Source organism: Xylocopa sonorina, chromosome 1 (assembly GCF_050948175.1).
Source record: "Xylocopa sonorina isolate GNS202 chromosome 1, iyXylSono1_principal, whole genome shotgun sequence".
NCBI classification, from domain to species: Eukaryota; Metazoa; Arthropoda; class Insecta; order Hymenoptera; family Apidae; genus Xylocopa; species Xylocopa sonorina.
In genome coordinates this window covers 12,122,859-12,142,228 of record NC_135193.1, presented here as the reverse complement: position 1 = coordinate 12,142,228, position 19,370 = coordinate 12,122,859, and the positions used below count along the sequence as shown (strand labels likewise).

The 19,370-nt window shown below is 44.7% G+C and overlaps 2 protein-coding genes across 2 annotated transcripts in view; both read left to right on the top strand.

Annotated features, from left to right (window-relative positions):
* LOC143423311 (mitochondrial tRNA-specific 2-thiouridylase 1) overlaps positions 1-19,370 on the top strand; it is a 171,935-nt gene that overhangs the window by 8,797 nt on the left and 143,768 nt on the right. The gene's annotated exons all lie outside the window — the stretch shown is intronic.
* Glurb (metabotropic glutamate receptor B) overlaps positions 10,775-19,370 on the top strand; it is a 98,849-nt gene continuing 90,253 nt past the window's right edge. The window contains exon 1 of the mRNA XM_076894415.1: positions 10,775-11,218. Coding sequence (XP_076750530.1) covers positions 10,783-11,218 — 436 coding nt within the window. The 5' untranslated portion in view covers positions 10,775-10,782. The remainder of the gene's footprint in view (positions 11,219-19,370) is intronic.

Below are 19,370 nucleotides of genomic sequence, written 5' to 3'. Positions count from 1 at the left end.
AGGCGTCGGAATTAAAGGACCCTCCGGTCCTCGGGTTTCGCTCCCGCGTCATCGCGACTTAACACGCGTTCGAATAATAAGGGTGGCCCGGGAGCACGTCGTTTTCAGCGCGATCTAAGGCGTCAGACCTCGAGATTTCGTATGCGCAGCTCGTCTCGACGAGGGCGTTGTATTTTCCGAGGTCTCCTTTCAACGTCAAACGCTCGGATGAAAGGACGTCCAGCGCGATACGATCCCTGAAGGGAACGGTTGAGCGTCTAAAACGCTGCCAGCTAAACGTTAAGGGAGAGGATCTCAAATTTTTTCTCAACTTACTTTTCCTCGAGGATAGCGCGTCAAATATTAATCTGCGATTGACGCGTCGATCTAAGAATCACTTAGATACGAAGATCTCAGTACGATAGATTGAATAAAATCGGAGAAGTGACGATAAAACGACGCTGTGATTCCATCTGAGAGTAAGGAAATTTCTGAAGCAATCTTCTACGTCGAAAGGAAACCGTGTCGCGTTTAAAGTCAAACGATCCGTTTGATACCACTGATTTATTCCGGATGAAACTGTGGATCGAGAATTAACACGACGAGAAGACTTCGTCTTTCGGTTCCCCATCTTTCTCGCCCACTGGCGAAAAGTTCGCAGCGCAACCATAAATCGGACGGAATCATCGCGTGGACCATTACGATCGCGAAATTTACTCCAAGGTTCCAGCTTCTCGCGCGAATATCTTTATCAAGGGAGAGCGAATGCAATTTTCGGTGGCGCTTCGGCCGCTGGATGAAAGGCTACGGGGGTGGGACACCACCCTCGATAAATCTCGAACGTATCCCCGGCGAATCGTGAAATAAAACTCTCTCACTCTACCTCGCGGCGGTTCTAATGAGCGTACAAACGTATTTTATCACCATTAATTTCAGGTTAGAAGAGTGCCACCCCCTTGAGAGACAAGGATTGATGACAACCGCGATAACGAAGTAGCGATCGCGAAAGTAATTAGGAAGTCGTGATTCTATAACGGAGAGCCCTTACCTTCGCCCTTACCAACGGATGGCGAGGGGCAGGTGTCCAGACCCGTTCGAAAGTTTCGAAAACGCGAAAGGGGCGCGCGGGGGTTGTCGCGCGATTCCGTTCAAAGTTCGAGTTGAAATATTTTCGATGTCGCGATAGCTCAACTCGACGGAGATTACGTTTAATTATTCCCACCCTGGGAGAAATCCGTGGTTTATAAATCGCGCGATACAATAAATTACTGCGCGGCTAACGGCAGTAAGCTGTTAATCGTTCGACGAACAATTAAACCGACTGTATGATTTTGGCAAAATTTCACGCTGCTCGCGCAATCGAGGATCATCGTTTCACACCGCTAAACTCCGCCGTTTCCGGTTAATTCGATGGATACGCGGATACGTTATAATACACGCGTATCTCCACTGTTAATTGTGTCTCGCGAAATCATTGGCCGCCAAAGAGGTATCGAATTTATCAGATCGATTGCATTCAATTCCCACTGAATCGCGTTGGAATTGATATGAACATCAAATGTGCGTCGTGGGCACAATTTTTATTCGCCAACACATCGCGCGAGTATTACGATTTCACGCTAACCACCCCTTTGGAACTGCGTCTCTTAGGAGCTCGCGTTTTTTCTCGGATTTTCCGCTTCGCGAGAGTGTAACCCGCTCGTTCGCCACCTCGACGAGCGTTAAAAACATCCTGGAACTTTAATACGACGACGCTGTCCCGTTTCCCTTTACGAACGACAGTGTTAATGCGAGGAACACGTGTTTGTATCGTGCACGACTGTTTCTACCCTCTGCGCGGACGTTTGCTTCTTTCGCGGGAGAAATACGAATGCCTGGAATTAAGGCGGGAGGAAAGTAGGCGCGGAAAAGAACAGTATGCCCGGACGAAAACGATTGCCACGATTTTTCGCGTAAGTAAAGGATTACCTACGAGCGGACAAGGTGCTCGGCTTATCCACGGGGGTTGAACCATGATGTACGGTCGGGGCGTGCACTGACCGCCAACCTTTCTCCCTCGTCTTCGATCTTGTAATTTAAATTCTTTCCTGGGGAACTGGATCCCTTCGAAGTGCGAACAAACGTAAAACGTACGCAAACTTTCAGCGAGTTACTGTAAAATACACACTGCTAATTTTGTAAGGAGAATCCAAGAAACGACAATTTTGTTTTCTACAGTAAATTGATATAAGCGTACAAGTGGACGATTAATATTTTTCCAGATTATAATCAGCTGCATATTTTCATACTTTTTCCATTATCGATAAATTTGAACTCTCGAATAATTGGCAGATTATCAATTGACAGGTTTGAAAGTGTGTTGTAAGTTTATGTTCATGAACTTTGCAGTTCACGTACCCGTGGACGGGGAGGGCTAATAAAAAATGCCGGTGAAGAACTTTCTCAATTCTCGCAGGCGCACGTGCGGATATATATATAAGAGAGCTGGGAAAAATTGGAACGCGTGAATACTTTTCGCGTCCGGGTAACTTTCAGCTGGAAGCCCTCTGAAATATTCCGAAGATTTTGCAATCAACGCGGGGAAATGGAAAAATGAATTCCCCCGTATTCTTATAGCGTATCTCGTATGCTCACGCGAACGTGCACCCTTCGAAGTTACACGGCGTTATAGGGCGGTTGTAAAACTGTATCAACGAACTTCTAGTTGAAAAAGTTCATCGTATCACTTCCTATACGCGATGACAAGAAAATGCGGGCTACAGCGAAAGCTGCTTAAGGCTGGTCTACGAAATTTTAATAAGAACTTTTAATAAAAAAATTTCATCAAAATTACAAGAGCATTAAAGTCCCATAAGAAATAAAACCCTTAGTGCGATTATAAAAACTTTCACGGGAAAAAATCGTCCGTTGGCTCCCGATAAAAATTCCTCTCATCACATTCCAGTCATTGTTCGCTATAGATTATCGATCGCGGTACATCGTAGCGGACAAACAAAAAAAAGGGAACAGTTAGTCTTGCCAAGGGATCGTGGCTCGATCTAGCATATCGACCCTTGCCTTTTCTCTCTCTCTCTCTCTCTCTCTCTCCCTCATCCGCGAGTTTAAACGAGAGCGCGATTTAAAAGGTTGGTTGAAAAGGATCCAACATTAACGATACATTGCTTGCTTTTGAAAAGAGGTAGAGTACGGGTCGTTCGTTCGTTCAGAGGAGATTAAAGGTCCATTCTCACCGTCTATCTGGGAGATTAAAGCACGGACCCTCGCGCAGGCCGCGAAATCGCTCGTGAAACAAAAAGAGCACGGCCGCTGAACCGATGTAAATCCATCAATTGGAAAAATCGCTCGATTAGCGAGTGTTCTCGAAAGTAAACGAGTGATACCTACCGAGAACAAAAACAAAATGTTCTCTAGCAAAGTGCAGTTCCGTGTAATCGAACAAGGATATATCTTCGAAAGAATAATCAATCCACTTTGAGCCACTGGAGCATTTACTTTCGCTTTGAAAATATTCTACGAGCAGTTTCGCTGAACGCTCGTGAAAAAGGGAAAAATCGCGAGGCGATCTGGATTAATTGGACTCCCTTTGAAACGTAATCATTGATCGAGAAAGGGGGAACAAATATTTTGAAAATCTCAAACAATCCTCTGTCCCGCGATACACGTCACGGGAACGGAGACTTTTGTCTCCAATTATTTCCCAGCGGTTGGTTTGCCCGCGTGCCACCGCTATTCATCCATTCCCAACTTCGCGTGCCATTAAGGATCCCCTTTGTTCCCTCCTTGGTCCCATTTTGAATCGCACGGGATGCCGCGTCGCCACGGAACTCCATTCCATGGGTTCTTTCTTCTCGCGAGCGGAAGAGCGGACGCGGCCACGTTCGAAATTGCATCCGTGGAATTTCTCTCGACGAAAAATATTTTTTACACCACCTGTGTATTTCCATGAAAATTGAATAAGTCACCGCCACTTTATCGCGGCCGAGATATCGTCGCGAATTGAACGAGAAGTTGAAAGGGTGCGAAAGCAAGGAGGAAACGGCTAGACGGAACTCGTTGAAATGACGAGAATCCTTGGAGAAACCGCTACGCAGATTCCTTATCTGAACCAACGAGTAATCGAATCCGCTGTAGATATGTAATCACAGCCATCTGTTTCGTGCACATGTACCGATCAAGCCTGTATAATTGTACGGATCCCGAATACGATTGGGCAAGTTACGACAACATATGTTCTCGCAGACGATGCAGATGTCAGCGGCTCGAACCAGACCAATTAGGACGAGGAGCTGACACAAATGTACAATATACCGTCGTAATTACGTGCACCAGTTAAACAGTCTAACCAACGAGGATTCGCTAATCAGTTCGCGCTCGATTCCTTCGTCTCGCCGCGATTAAGGGATTAAACTTTAAAAGACGGTGCGTTCGCGACGAGCTACCACTGTTACGCGTCTGCGTGTCATTCTCTAACACCTCTGTAATTAACACGATATTTACCAATCCACCGAAACGATCAATCACAGCTCCATTAGACGAGACACTGTTGTTACACGACGCGGAATATTTGGTCCAATCCGATTTAGATCGCTTGCTGAATCACAGTGCCAGATTACTTCGACAGACGGTTAATCAACATCTGTCGGACTGCTTCAATTAGAAACGCATTCACGGCGGTCCTTTCCGGTTACGGATTCCACGGACGGTGTTCAGAGTCGTTTGCAAACTGTAACGCGAGTCGAAAAGGCACGAAACACGATATTAGCTACTAATTTCTACTGCTGGGGATAATAGCAAACTGTTGGTTTCAAATTCTTCGACGTGATATCGTTATCAGTTTAACTCTTTTCCATGGAAATACGCGGGTGGATGAAAAAAATGTAGAAATACGAACAATAGAGAAGCATCCCTGAATTTCTTTCTCCACGTACTGTTCTTTCTTAAGGGTTGGAATCATTGTGATACAATGGTTGGAAGTACTGCGGTTGGTATTCTTAAAAAATAATGGATTTTTTATTTTTTCTTGATGAAGCCATTGTTTCCACGCCCGCGTCTAGATAGTAATATGCACCATGCAGTATTCACTATGTTCAGCTATTGTTGCACCCCTTTCAAACAACTTTTTGAGTTTCTTATTCATACCAGTTGCTTTCCGTAAACCGCCACATTTTCCAACGAATTTGTGAAACAATGAAATGAACGATTTCCAACACGAATAATTGATTTCATCTATTGAAGATAAAAAAATGAATCCTTCGGGTGTTCCATTCAAATAATTATCCACGGATACGAGAAGATAAAGAGATCAAAGTCAACGTAGAAATTACCCACGAAGATAATCGAACCAAAGGCATTCAGGGTCTCGGAAGGTGCCATTTAAGATGGAAAATGTCTTCAGATTCGAAGACTCTAGTTAATACACTCCGCGAGCGAATAACGTCACGTCACGTACATCGTCCAATAACCGTTCAACGAGCCACGACCGGACGTATCGATTCTTCCAGCCTGTCCCCGCGAAATCACCCGATCCTGTCGATACATCCGGCAACAAGCCTGGCATGTGCCTATCCCGAAAGGCGAGGGCGGAACGAGGTCCATTCCGTACGACTCAATCCTATCAATCGCGGCTGCCCCTCGATAAACTAGCCGCCTTATCGAAGCCCACCAACTCCTATCGTTCCGACGGACATTTAACCAACGAACGCGTCAAACCTGGACACGTGTCCCGGAAAAGGAGATCAAGCAATCTAACCTTCGACTCTGCGGTTTCCCGCGACGATTTTCCCGTCGAGATCGAAAACGAGGGGGAAAAGATTCAATAACTCGCAGCGACTCCCTCTATCACGTTGCGCGAGCGTCTCTGCCGGATTAAATGGTCCAGCTAAACCAGCTAAACGCAGCCACGTGAAATTTATTGGACAATGGCGAGGAGGGACCGTGCCTCGAAATGAACCCCAGTAACTGATGAAACCATGGGACGCGTGGGCAGCGTTAAAATAATGGATGCTTAGGTTGAATCGCGATGATCCACGGTTAGATAGGATACAATGATTATCGCGCGAGGGGGTAATTTTCTGGAAGAGCGATTAGGGGATTGTTGCGCGGCGTCGCGACAATAAGATGTCGTTCAAAGGGATTATATCGGTTTTCGAGATAGCTTTAACCGGATACTAATTAATTTTATATAGATTGTATAGACTCTATCGATATCGTTGATACCATTGTCTCCAGAATATCGTATTCTCGGATCATTTAAGTTTCATTCGATTAGCTGCTCGAGGCTGATCGATCGACAATTTTGTAAAGTGTCAGTCCATAGGGAAGCGATCGATAAATCTAATTTATAAAAACTAGGCAAATAGGCAAGCTACTCTCAATCGAATCACAGTTTGGCCCTGTGCCAATCAATCGAAAGCGTGTGTAGTAAGTGTAATCGGTTTAATGTGTCATGGCTGGAGAAACTATTGACACATAAGAGAATTTCAGCGAGACGTTGTTTAAACGGATAGATTTCCAGGGTATGAAATTTTTACAATCACTTAAGGAAACTATCGCGAGTGATGGCGAGTTTAGCATACCTCGAACGCGATTAATCAGTACGCCAATGGTAAAATAAGTACAATGGCGCTCCAAGGCTCCTTGAGTGCCTCTTGTGGCCACTGGCTCGCTCGATTTGAATACGAGAAATTTAGTGGCAATATTCCAAGCTTAACCGAAAGCCAATGTTCGATCGAGGTTAGTTTCTGCTTTGACTATGCACGTGTAACGCGCGGAGTTCCAACTATGCGGTAGCCTTCTGTAATTTCGAAAATGTGCAACATTCGCCGAGATATTTACCGGTTCGTTACTCGATCGTGATTAATAACTCCGCCTGCCGTATTCGCGGATGTTTTACAACTAGTAGGCGCGAATAGAATTAATCGAGAATTCCACGTCACGACGATGAAATTTCTGTCAGCGTACATGCCCACCTCGTGGGCATTATTCAAATATTTTCGCACACCAACGATAAAGTTCTCAAACTGCAGCAATAAAACAGTACAAATATCGTGGCTAACGAACCAATATATATCATTTGTCAAGGTGGACTTCATGATATTAATGCGCTTCACGTATCTATAATACGAAGTTTCAACCCTTAACCGCTAACTCAATTGCGTGGACAGTATACGTATGTATAATTAATCTCCAAACATTTCCATTCCTCCGCAAATAGATTAGACCCCTCTCAAACAGAGCAAATTAAATTTAACCCTCGTATACTGTTCAAATAGTTTCAGTCAGATCGACTAGAGCCAACTCGGAATAACAAACGGATAGATCTCGTAGAGATAAGTAATACTCGATACATTTTTGCTCGATTAGCATAAGGTCACTAAAAATTCCTAGTAATCTGACTGTGTGAAGTGGAGATTGACAGAAAGGCTGTCTACTTTTGCAGGACCAGGACATGTTCGCCACGGGAGGCAGGTGATGCGGCGGAACAACGGTTGGCTGGCCGTGCTGGCCGTGTCAGTGGTGCTATCGATTCTGCGGAACAGTTTGGCGGGCGAACGGTATCCGCTCGATTATGGTAACGACCAGCTGTCGGTTAACCGCGGCAAAGTCGCTTACGGGGCTCGCGGCACTAATGGACCATCCCTGAACTTCCAAAACCGTTCCAACACTCCGTCACCCCGGTACTCCTCAAAGTTATCATCGTCATCAACATCCGCTCGACAAACATCCCATCCGCTCGTCAAGAATGACGCCACGGAGGACCCGTCGCGAGCAATTTCCTGGCGAGCCAGCCAGGCCGCCGCAGATGCGAATCAGCCTGACGAAGACTCCGTCGACGATCGATCGATCCTCCTCCTTGACGATCGTCGCGAGCGTACGCGTCGCCTACGAGCGGTTCGCGCCCCGTCAGACGACTGCCACGAGGTACGACGACGTAATAAACACCCGGCCAGCGAGGCTGCCGTGCCAACTGCCAGAGGGTCGACCGATTTCCCCGAGAATTCACTGAAAATTCCGCGAGAGCCCCGTTTATCCCCCAGGATCACCCGTGTCGCGATAAAAGACACCGCCAGAGGAGGCAGCGATGCGTCGCGTCGACTCACCGACCCGTCTACAACGGGGAGCCTCGAAAGTGAGCCTCTGGACCACGAATATCCGTATTACGGTCACGTCGAGGTGGATTCGCGCGATGACGACTCGCTGAAGGCTTCCAGACGAGAGATCGAGGACGTGAGAAGGCGAACGGGATTCAGGGGTGAGCTTCGCGGTCTTGGAACGGGAGGATTCGATGGGGCGGGTGGTCAGAGGACTATGGGCCATTCTCAGGATGACGATATCGAGGCTTCTCAGAGCTTGGGAGATAGCGGGGAAACCGCAACGGACGGTCGCCAGAGATATTTGTCTGAGATTCCTGAATCCGCTGTTTCTATCGGCAAATTATTTGATGCAGAATTGAAATTGAGAGCATTGGTGGAACTGGGAAGATCGAGTGGTAGAAAATCATCGAGAGGCTCGGTTAAGCGGTATTTGATCGAATCCGCTGAGTCCTCCACTTCCGTTAATCAACCATTAAAGATTGAACGGTTGAAATTGAAAACGCTGACGGGTGGAGAAAGATCTAAGGGCAGAATGGTTAGGGACGCGAATTTATGGAACGTCGAAACCAAAGAATTTATCCATAAACGATATTTCATTGAACCTCCTAAATCTTCCGTTTCTGTTAATGAACCGTTCGACGGAGAATCGAACCCGAAGAATCGAAGGCGAAGGATTAAATCCATGTATCAGTTGATGAGCAGAGGGTTCGTTAAAAATTCGAGAACGGAACCAGACAAGAAATCGAGAACGTTTAAACCTGGTGACGTAATAAATCTGGAGAGATCGTACCTTTGGCAGAATTGGGGATCCTCGAATCGCGGGTCGCGAAACGACAGAGTCGAAGCAGTCGACACAGAAGGTGGGACCCATCATTCTTCAGAGTTCGAAGGTTCCCAGCGAGCCTCGACGTCTCATAAATCAACGTTGACGCGAGGACAGATGCATACGCGTCGGTTGAATGGAATCTCCGTGAAACAGATATCAACAAAGGGATGCGATGATGAGGCGGACAGGAGAACTCGTGGGAGTTCTTCGATTCGCGAAAAGAGAAATATTCCGTCTAGCGACTCGCTCGCGTTGGATTCGTCGCGATACGAAGCTTCATCGAACGTTACTTTCAACGAAATAAATGATTATTTGGCTAATAACACGGATAACGATGCGAGGAATGTTGAGACAGAATTGGAGCTCGACTTGATTTCAGAGAACCTTACGGATAATTCGCTAGACCCTCGAGATGGCACAGCAATCGTACGGCAGTGGAATGACTCGACATTAAACTCGAGTACTTTACCATCGAGCGATGAATTCAACTCGATAAGTTACGAGGAAAGCACAGAATCGATTGACAGAATAACACTCGAAGAACCAGATTTATCTAATGAGAATAATTCACAGCTGTTGGATATCGCAATGTCAAATGGTGAACTCGATTCGACGTTAATTGAACGAAAATTTGTAAACATTGTAGCAAATGACGACGATGCACGGTTACCAGGGAACGTGTCGAATCTAAGTAACGAGACAGCCTCGATGAAGCTTGATTTGAGCGCAGATTCATCACGAGGGATGGAATTAGACGCGCCGCGAAGCGAGATTGATGAGGCCAAAGAAGAGACGGATAAAGCGACACCGGAAGAAGGTTCCACGCTAAGTAACGCGATAAAGGAGTCTGAGGGCGTCTTCGTGAATTCCGAGCGTAGTTCTGTTGCGACGCCAAGGAATGCCACGTACCTAAGAAACGATATGAACAGTCTAGCCGAAGGGAGCTATGCATCGGAGACCAATGGCGTTTCTGAATTCGGCGAGAGAAATTCCGACGATACTTCCAAGAACTCATCCTCGATGGAGCAAGAACGGAAGGCTGCGGAGGATATCAAAATAAACGCGAACCGCGAGCAATCGTCCGTGAATAAAACGAAACATCCTCAACGATCAGCTGCGTCTAAGAGAGTCGTTTTACAAACAGTCGAGTTGAAAAATAGGAAGATCGACGACCAGATTGAACGACTCGACAGAGTTGCGGATGATGAGATGGAAAATGATGAAGTAACGTTTAACGATCCTCTAATCGTTTCGACAGAGCGGAATTCCGTCGATTCGAGGACGAGAGAGCCGCCGAATCGAAATATTCAAACACGCGACGACGACATTAAACCTAATGAACCGTCCAGCGGGTTTAGCTCGAAAAATGAGAGGGCTCGAGCCAGCTCGTTGGATAATGGAACGGTGAACGAAGTTAATCCGTTCGAGAAGGACGAAAAGAGCATCGATGGACCTCTGCAGCGAGCGTCCAACCGGTTTAACTCCCCCAACACGATGCTCACCCCGGTGATCGATCATCCTACGAGAGAACGAAAGTCCAGGTCGTCCACGGCACGAACTTCGACATCGACGAGCCTGAAACTTGATTCAACTACGAAGGTCGAAACCCCCGTGTCTGGACAAACTTCCACCCCGATGTGGGACAAGGACGTGGACCACCATAGTAACGTCTCGACCATACGAATGGAATCCATCTCAACGAAAGCTAGCGACGATACTCCCGGAGGGCTGAGGGTCTCGTTGACACGTTCTCTGGACTTCGTCTCGAACGTACAAGACTCATCGACCACTTTATTCCCATCAGACCAGCCTACGAACGATTCTCTGAATAACTACCCTGACGAAAACCTCACACTCTCGCCTGTAAGGATGGATCAACCTTCAATGACCGTTGAAACGTCGACCGTCGAATTTGTCAACGACGAGAACCAATTTTCGTTCGCCATCGACATGATCGCCACTTCTTCAGAGCCGAGCGAGGAATATTTTCCCGTTACTGTAGACGAGGCGTCCTCGCAGACCACGGACAACTCGTCACACGAGCGTGAGCCCCCGGATCAATGGCCAGTTAAGCACAGCGCGGTGGTCGAGGGTGATCTAGTGTTGGGTGGTCTAATGATGGTCCACGAGCGGGAGGACACCATCACTTGCGGACCAGTGATGCCGCAGGGTGGCGTTCAAGCGCTCGAGGCGATGCTCTACACCCTGGACAGGCTCAACGATCGTGGGATCGTGCCTGGTGTCAAAATCGGCGCGCACATTCTCGACGACTGCGACAAGGATACGTACGGGCTGGAAATGGCTGTGGACTTTATCAAAGGTAGGTGCTACTTCGTCAGTTGATCAGCTGACGGCTGGTAATTTAATGGTCAATGATAGTGGATGTTGTAGATTGATATGATTGACGGACGCGAAGTGTTAATTCGTACGAGATTCATCGATGCTCGTGAAATATTGTCAACGTGTTTGGTACAATGTCGAATAGAGAAATGGTCCGTGTTGAACGTCTGAGGAAATTGAGTTTCTCTTTCAGGGAGAAAGATGTTTCGTTCTATCACATTGTTAGAGTAACGAAAACCTGTCTAATCTACTTAATTACGTGCGAAGATTAGGAGAATGAAAGGAACACCGGTTTATTTGCTGATTTCATTCTTTTAGGGAAAATGTTCCTGTCCCTCAAGTTCGTTCATTTCCAAGATACGAAAAGTTTCACCTAAATTGACAACGTGAAATTTCGCGAACGATCTCGCGAAGGTCTAACAGAACCATCGCATACCCTGAATTTTTCGATCCAGGAATCCGACAATACAATCACATGCATCCACATTACAGAGAGAAAAATGAAATTCCGTGGATGTAGGTCACGCTGGATGCATTTCCACCGAAGTCGTGCAAATTTTAACTGCTTTGAAATCTAGGGCCATCTAATTGTCTGAAAAGTCAAATTTGCCACCGACCATGGGAAGAAATGATAAATCTTCGAACAGATAGGAAGACTAGTAATAGCAAAGAAAGAAGAGAGTAATTAAAACGAGTTATTTATTTTTTCTTCAACGTAACCAGTGTTCATTTTTAATTTATCATCACCGTCAAATCGCGTGGTGCATTTTTCATCGACGTTGAAACATCACGATGGAACACCAGGCAAATATCTCTGTTCTCTATGGAGCTTCGTTTATCATTGGAGAATTTTTATCAAACGCGTTCCAATGAAAGTAGCCAAATAGTTATTACGTTCGTCAGACCCTTTGTTGTCGAATTCATTCGAGTTTCTAGTCGATTACACTAGCATTTACCTATTCAATAGGCATAGAGAATCTAATGTGAATTGTTCGCGATGAATGTGCATTCAGGTGCACAAAGAACAGAATGCTTGCGAAACTAAGTAATTAATGGACACGGTGTACACGACTACGTATGCCAATTAATCTGAGACCGACAATACGAGACTGCAACTTGCTCTAACGATCGCAGAACCCAAAAAAAAGAAATATAGACATTTAAAGAAAAAAGAAATTAATTCTCCTTAATCCAAATCTGTACGTCTTTCGTCTTAATCCCGTTCGTCGGAAAAAGTCAAAGTCTCTTAGTACGCGATAAGAATGAAAAACGAAAACTGACGAGGAGAACGCGGAGAAATACAGCCAGTCGTTACTTACGTTCCATAGAAAAAGTGGTCGGAACGCGCAACTCCCGTCCCGTCGCTTCGTCACCGTCAAAACCGTGCCGCGGATTCGCCGCCGCGTTCTCAGAGATCCTCCGCGAAACTCCGCAGCGTCAACGGGGGAGGAAAAGTTGGTGCCTAACGCGAACGATAGCTCAAAGAAACGACAAGATGTTCTCCGCGCGACGCTTTATATGGAAAATTCCAGAACGAACTGTACGCAGCGCGGATGAAATTGCGCCAACTTCCTTCGAAAACTTTTCCGTTCTCCTCCCTGTCACGAGTCATGTTAATCTATTATTCTCCGCGAAACGCCAGGCCCATGTTTACCAAATGAATCAACCCGATGGAAAGTTCCCGTCAACTAACAAATCAGAGAACGAACGTGGTATTAAAAAAGAAGCCTCGTCACGCGTAGCGGAACTTCGTTCAACTTTTCTGACGAATCCGCAGGGGGAAAGGAATTGCATCGCATTCTTCGACGCAACGAATTGGGCGATGGAAATTCTGAAAGGTGACGTTTGCTTGTTGCATTTTATTTTATCGCTCTTTTCTCTTTTCGAATCGAATGTATATACATTGTGTATTGTACAGCGTGAGAGGATGTCAGAGATTCGTATTGTCGTTCTTCCTTTCTAATGATTCTCTTGTAAACTCTCGACCTAGATAGTTGGCCAATGCCAAGGTTTTAATTTACCCTTTCTACGCGACGATCGATGCGCGAGCAGGTTTGATAGATTCTAGGACCGTTTCGTTTGACAGTGAACACAAGCCTCTATAGCGATGCAGTGGTGGAAAAAAATTGTACTCCTTGGAAAAAAGCTACGCCGTTGGGATACCGTAGAGAAAGTTCACTAAAAACTCCGTTCAGAGGTAAAAAGGAAAATTTGTGCTTCTACTTCAGATTTCAAGCGCGCGTTTCAGTTTGATACACGTAATTTCTAACAAGCTAAACGCGACGAAAATCAAACTCCAGCAGAAACACTTCTGACCTGGTTGCTATTAAATAATTAAGAGTTAATCGCAGTGCACGATTCGCATCTCCCCAGAGATTCGAATACTGGATATTTCATCCAATTTGCCTCCTCTGAATGGAATCAACACACGGATTACGTTTGCGCGAATCGGTAATTTCACGGGGGAATGGAGCAAGTACCTATTAACGAATTGTTAGCGCAGAGGTATTTTAATTGACGCGAATGATAGCTCGAACGAAAACGCTCGCTGGACCTATCGTCAAGCTCCCAGTTAACTCGTTTCGGGGTGCATACACTGCTTCGTTGTACAGCAAATCGTTTGTATCGAGTGAACAAAGATCAACTGAATAATCAACATCGCCAATCTAAATGTGGAACTTCAGCCAAAGTTATTAAATAGTCGCTGTATTTGTCTTTCTTCAGTTCCCTCCAGCAGTAATTACAATAAAAATTAAGACCCAATAAGAAGCGGCAGCACGCAACTCTGAAACGATAAGCTCTTTAGAATTCAATTTCCTTGAGAAGGAAATCGTAAACGCAGAGCTATCACGGTGCTAGTTTACTGCGAGATAGTTTGCATTCGTGATAGATGCGCATTATATCGCGATACCGTTCCCTCCTACAGAAATAGGTAATTAGGATTCTCCATTTCCCGAAACAATCAGAGTCTACACGAGAAACGTATGACAGTGCTTGCGAATACCCATCGCGATACAACGAAAGGATAGTTAAACAGAGCAATAAGGCTTCATCCTTGTACGAGAAAAGATGTAAGAATTCCAGCGTACAGAAGACTGCCTTATCCGAGGTGAAAGCACTTTTCCTACCCCTCGCCATTGCTACATATTTCCGTCTAACTACGAATACTTGTCGCGTCGTTTGCTTCCATTATATAGGGTAAGGGAATCCAATTCCCCAGAGTAGATCGTCTCTTAACTACAGAAGACGTTCCAGTCGGTGACGGCGGGGCCGTTACGAGGCGTATAAATTCCAATGAGAGGAACAACTTGCCATGCATTCGGCGGTAAAGTAAAGTGCGGATGTTAAAATTTGATGTCCGCGGCAACAGCGCGACGCTCGACGAAGGCGAATTTGCTTTTAAAGTTAACATTATTCATGCGCCTCCGCGGGGATCACGTCGCGACCCGACGGCGAAACTTCCACGGAAATCGACAAGCGTGCTTGTACATATAATCGGCGGCGCGATGATTTCGATACCAATACCGACAATTTCATCGCGGCACGAATACGAAAGCAGGCGAACGGGACGTGCGAACACTGCAAAGATGCGCAACGGGGGACATGGTGTGTGTCTAAATTGAAGAAACTCGAAGAATAATGAAATTACCTGGTCCCCTTTTAGAAGTTTGCTTTATGAGAATGCGATAGTAATAAAAACTTGCAGATTGATATAGTTTTTCCTTGTTACGCGATGGTGCCCATCTCTGGCTCGATGATCTAGCTCGATTATTACATGAATATGATACACTTGTATGATATACGATATTCGAATGAGTACCGGCAAGGAGCTTTTCTGCTCCGCGCTGCGATAGTATCTACTACGAAATTTTCTTCTGCAGAGATCTAGAATCCCGCATAGATAACCCACAGGCATCGAGACGAGTCGATACAGAGCTTTCCTGGAGCTTTCCAGGGTGTACTGGTGGCTCAAGTATCGCCTGTCGGTAAGCTGCAAGCGTACTCTGCTGCAAGCTCAAGTCGATAACTTCACCCCAATTTATCCTGGTACCGACGAGCTACAAGCTATATCACTGATTTCGTGAAATTTTCTGACCATTATGGTTCGAAATATTGATCGCGTACAAATTGTTATGCCCTCTACAATATAGAATTCAACCCTCAAAGATGACAAGAAGCCCCGCCACTAATCATCGACGATAATAATGAAACCCTCATCATGTGATATCGAGTGAAGAATACATGAAAGAATGTTGAAATTTGTGTGAACAAGCAGAAACGTTTGATAAGGGAAAAGAAGAAAGCAAGTAAAATCCCTCGCTGGTTCCACGGTGATCCCACGACCACAGCATATTTATCCGTAACTCAACTTAAAGTTTCCGAATCCTGAGAAGGACATGGAAAATTTTAGTTGGATTACAAATGACTAAATTTACGATTAGGATATTAGGAAATTACATATATTTAGGAATATAAAATATATAAAAATATGTATAGTTAAAGTCCCTCGGCGATCCAGCGACGATCCATCGGTGATCCAACGGCGATCCAGCGGCGAGAGTTAAATTTAATTTAACTTAAACTTTATTACATAGATGAATAGGGGGAAGGAGGATAGGAGAATTACATATAACATACAAAAATTATTAAAACTGAAAACACACGCATCCCTCGGCGATCCAACGGCGCTCCAGCGGCGATCCAGCGGCGATCCAGCGGCGAAAATTAAACTCTAGCACTCTAGCACTCTAATGCGCGAGACAATCACGATAACGTCAAAGTAAGAACGCAATTCACATTTCAGTACAAAGTTTACAACTCACTCAACACTAGAACTACCCGCAATAAAAGTATTTTAATTTCATGCAAACGAAGTTGAATGATAGTTGTGCAAGAAAGTAAAAATGCTCGATAAATAAAGCAAAGAATACAAATGTAAAGTTAAAAGAAAACTTTGGTTGATGCAAAATTATAGGAAATTGTAAAGATGAATGTATAAGATCTATATAAGACAATCAGTTTAAACGCTTTGGTAGTTCTAGTGTTGAATCTACATCTGTCCTTAAATCTACGCGCGTAGTCCTTAGCTTGATATCGTTTTGGAGAGCGCAATCTCTCGAAAACGTTACCAAGGGCCCAGGCCCACCCCGTGGAGGTGACTACGCAGGGACCCAATAATGCATTTCTTAATAGTTAAATCTTCTATTTGTTCACTCACCAATCGGCAGGCAAAAGTCGTCGTCATCAACATCCACCATCGTCCATAATTATCCACAGTCATCCACCAGTATCCACTATCCTTGGCTTCTCCACCGTGGTCCACCACCGTCCACTAGCGGTCCACTAGCGATCCACTAGCGATCCACTAGCCGTCCACTTGCGGTCCACTAGCGGTCCACTAGCGATCCACTAGTGTCCACTACCCTTGGCTTCTCCACCGTCGTCCACAATCATCCACCAATGTCCAATACCATGGAGTCAACACCCTCTCTGTAATCCACCACCATCGACTCAGCACGCTGGGAATTGTTCACTGTCATGTAGTCAGCAAACTGACCATTATCCACCACCATGGGGTCAGCAGCCCCTCCGTAATCTCCCACCATTCCTGACCATCGACTCAGCACGCTGACCATGCCCAACCACCATAAATGAAACTCGACAAGAGCTCCGATCGGTCCCGCGTCGACCGAGCAACTGACTGTGTCAATGGCACGCGCTCGTTATATATATCCACCGCGACTTACCTTAGCAAAGTCGCGATTTGTTGTGCTCGACTTTACATTGATTTTTCCATTAAAATCACTTATAATTCACTAATTCTCACACTTTTCTGAACGAAGGCATACTCTCGACGATTAATTGCAGTTATTGTACGTAATTGTTTATAAATTTAACTAATTGCAACCATGTGCTGAAGCGGTAACATTCCGAAAGATAGTAAAATTGTAGGTCGTCGGTGATCATACTTTGACGATAGTCGAAATAGAAGTGGTAAAGCTATCACCTTTAACTTGTAGCTTTTATCGATAACAACAATCTCTCCAATATCAAAATCTGATAACTTTCAAAAAACCGCACGAAACTCGAATTTTTGCAAACATTTGCATAATTCAATTATATTTAGAAATCTTCGCTGACATGTAAAAACCACTTATTCTTTCTATAACTTTCAGTGATATCAGCAGTATACTAATTTGATAATTGAATCGCCAACAATTTTCCTCAAGCGAGAACAGAATTAAAAAAGATAACAAAAATTACAGAATGTACACATAATTTTGCACGAACTTAAATATGTTATAAATTAAGCGCAAGGCACGCCAGCCATAAATGCAGAAATTTTACGAGCTCAATAACGAGTACGCTTTATTACCCTGCGAATGTCTATCGCCAGTGCAATGCCGTTTCTCACTACTTGTACAATTAAATATTCAAACCTCAACGTTTAATCTCGCTACAAAGTAATGGTAGGTGTAATGCGGGTTACAGCATTTTACGTCCGAGCTCCTCCACCCAGTTACTCTTGCTGACGCAATCTCGTTGATATTCAAAGTAGTATCCGAGTTTTTATTAATACTTTTATGGGTGGCGCTTAAAACGCGTGCACGCGGATATCCCGCGGATCGGACGTGAAGGTGTTGCTATTCCGCTCTCGCCTAGCCCCTCCACTTTTTTCTTTCCCCAACGTCCCTTTTCCCCTTTTTACTTTTTACCAAAGCTTCTCAGTGAACACGGAACACGTACACGTATCAGAAGGTTCGTACGTAGGCAACATACGTGATTCCACAGCGTAAATATTTCAACAATTTTCATAACCCACTGGTTAGCTACGATATCGTGACGCGTTCGAGGAAACCTCGCTTAAAATGAAATAAAACCGAATCGTGGCTCTGTATGAAAATTGTGCGTTTTATTCGAGCAAAGAAACGAACTTTTTCACCCAGCGCACCGGGTATAGAAAATTCTACCGTGTAATGAAGCAGAGAAAAAATACTGCTCAACTTCTTTTTCATTGTCGCAAATGTCGAAGATGAACTTTTCACTGAATGTGTGAATTTGATCAAATCACAGGGACTGAAGTTAATAGCGATATTCAGGCACGATGGTAGTGGTCTTAATATAACGGCAAGTTAGTTGAGTTAGCAAATGATTATTGTAATACCACGTTGACCTCCTTTCGCATCTGACAGCTTAAAACTTTTTCGTTTCCCTCGTTCCAGCTATTCGCGGATAGTTAACTCCCCCGCTGAAATTAGTCGTATTGTACTTCGATTTTAGTTACGTTTCGTACGGAGAAGGAAAATGTTCGCAGTATCGAACGATCCTTGGAGAACGATTTTTGTGATTATGTAGTTAAATTGGAAACGTTTATACTCTCGTACGAATTAACGAGAATTCTCGTTATGTTGTAGAAATTTCCAATTGATGACGGCCAACGTAGACGCTCGATTACGCGGATACTCGATTGTCGCGACATTCGCGATTGATATTAAATTTCCATTAATTTTCACCGCGAGGAAACGTGAATTTCTGGTCAGAAGGTGCACGTAAATACGCGTAGATAACGCCATTGTGAGCAGTGGACGCGGCAATTTGTCACGACTTACTTCTGGACAAACAGTTTAGAACCTCCATTTTTCATGAAGCGACCAACCCAAGTGGGAGATAATGGTAAAATCGAAGCAATGCCGCGATCAGGTAAAAACTTGTTGAAATAATAGAATAAAAACCATGTTTGTCCCGTTGAAAATTTTGATAAGTTTGCGTGTCCATACCAGACGGTGTAAATTTCATTTCGAAAAAACTGGAATGGATTAAAATGGTAAACAGGAAGAAATTACAAATTCTCTGATACGTATATATTTTTGTTAACTGACTTTGAAATAGTTCCGTGTTTCTGACAGATGCAATTCTCTATTTTCTCCGCACCCGCTCATATTCTCACTCTCTCTCTCTCTCTCTCTCTCTCTCTCTCTCTCTCTCTCTCTCTCTCTCTCTCTCTCTGTTTCCCTACGTTACTTAAAAAGGACGCTGGCAATGTTTCGCAAAGAATAAATTAAGTTGGCTGCTAGTTTTTTTAAATATTCCCTCTCGCGTAGCGTTTTAGGAATTTACTTTGTAACTCGTTG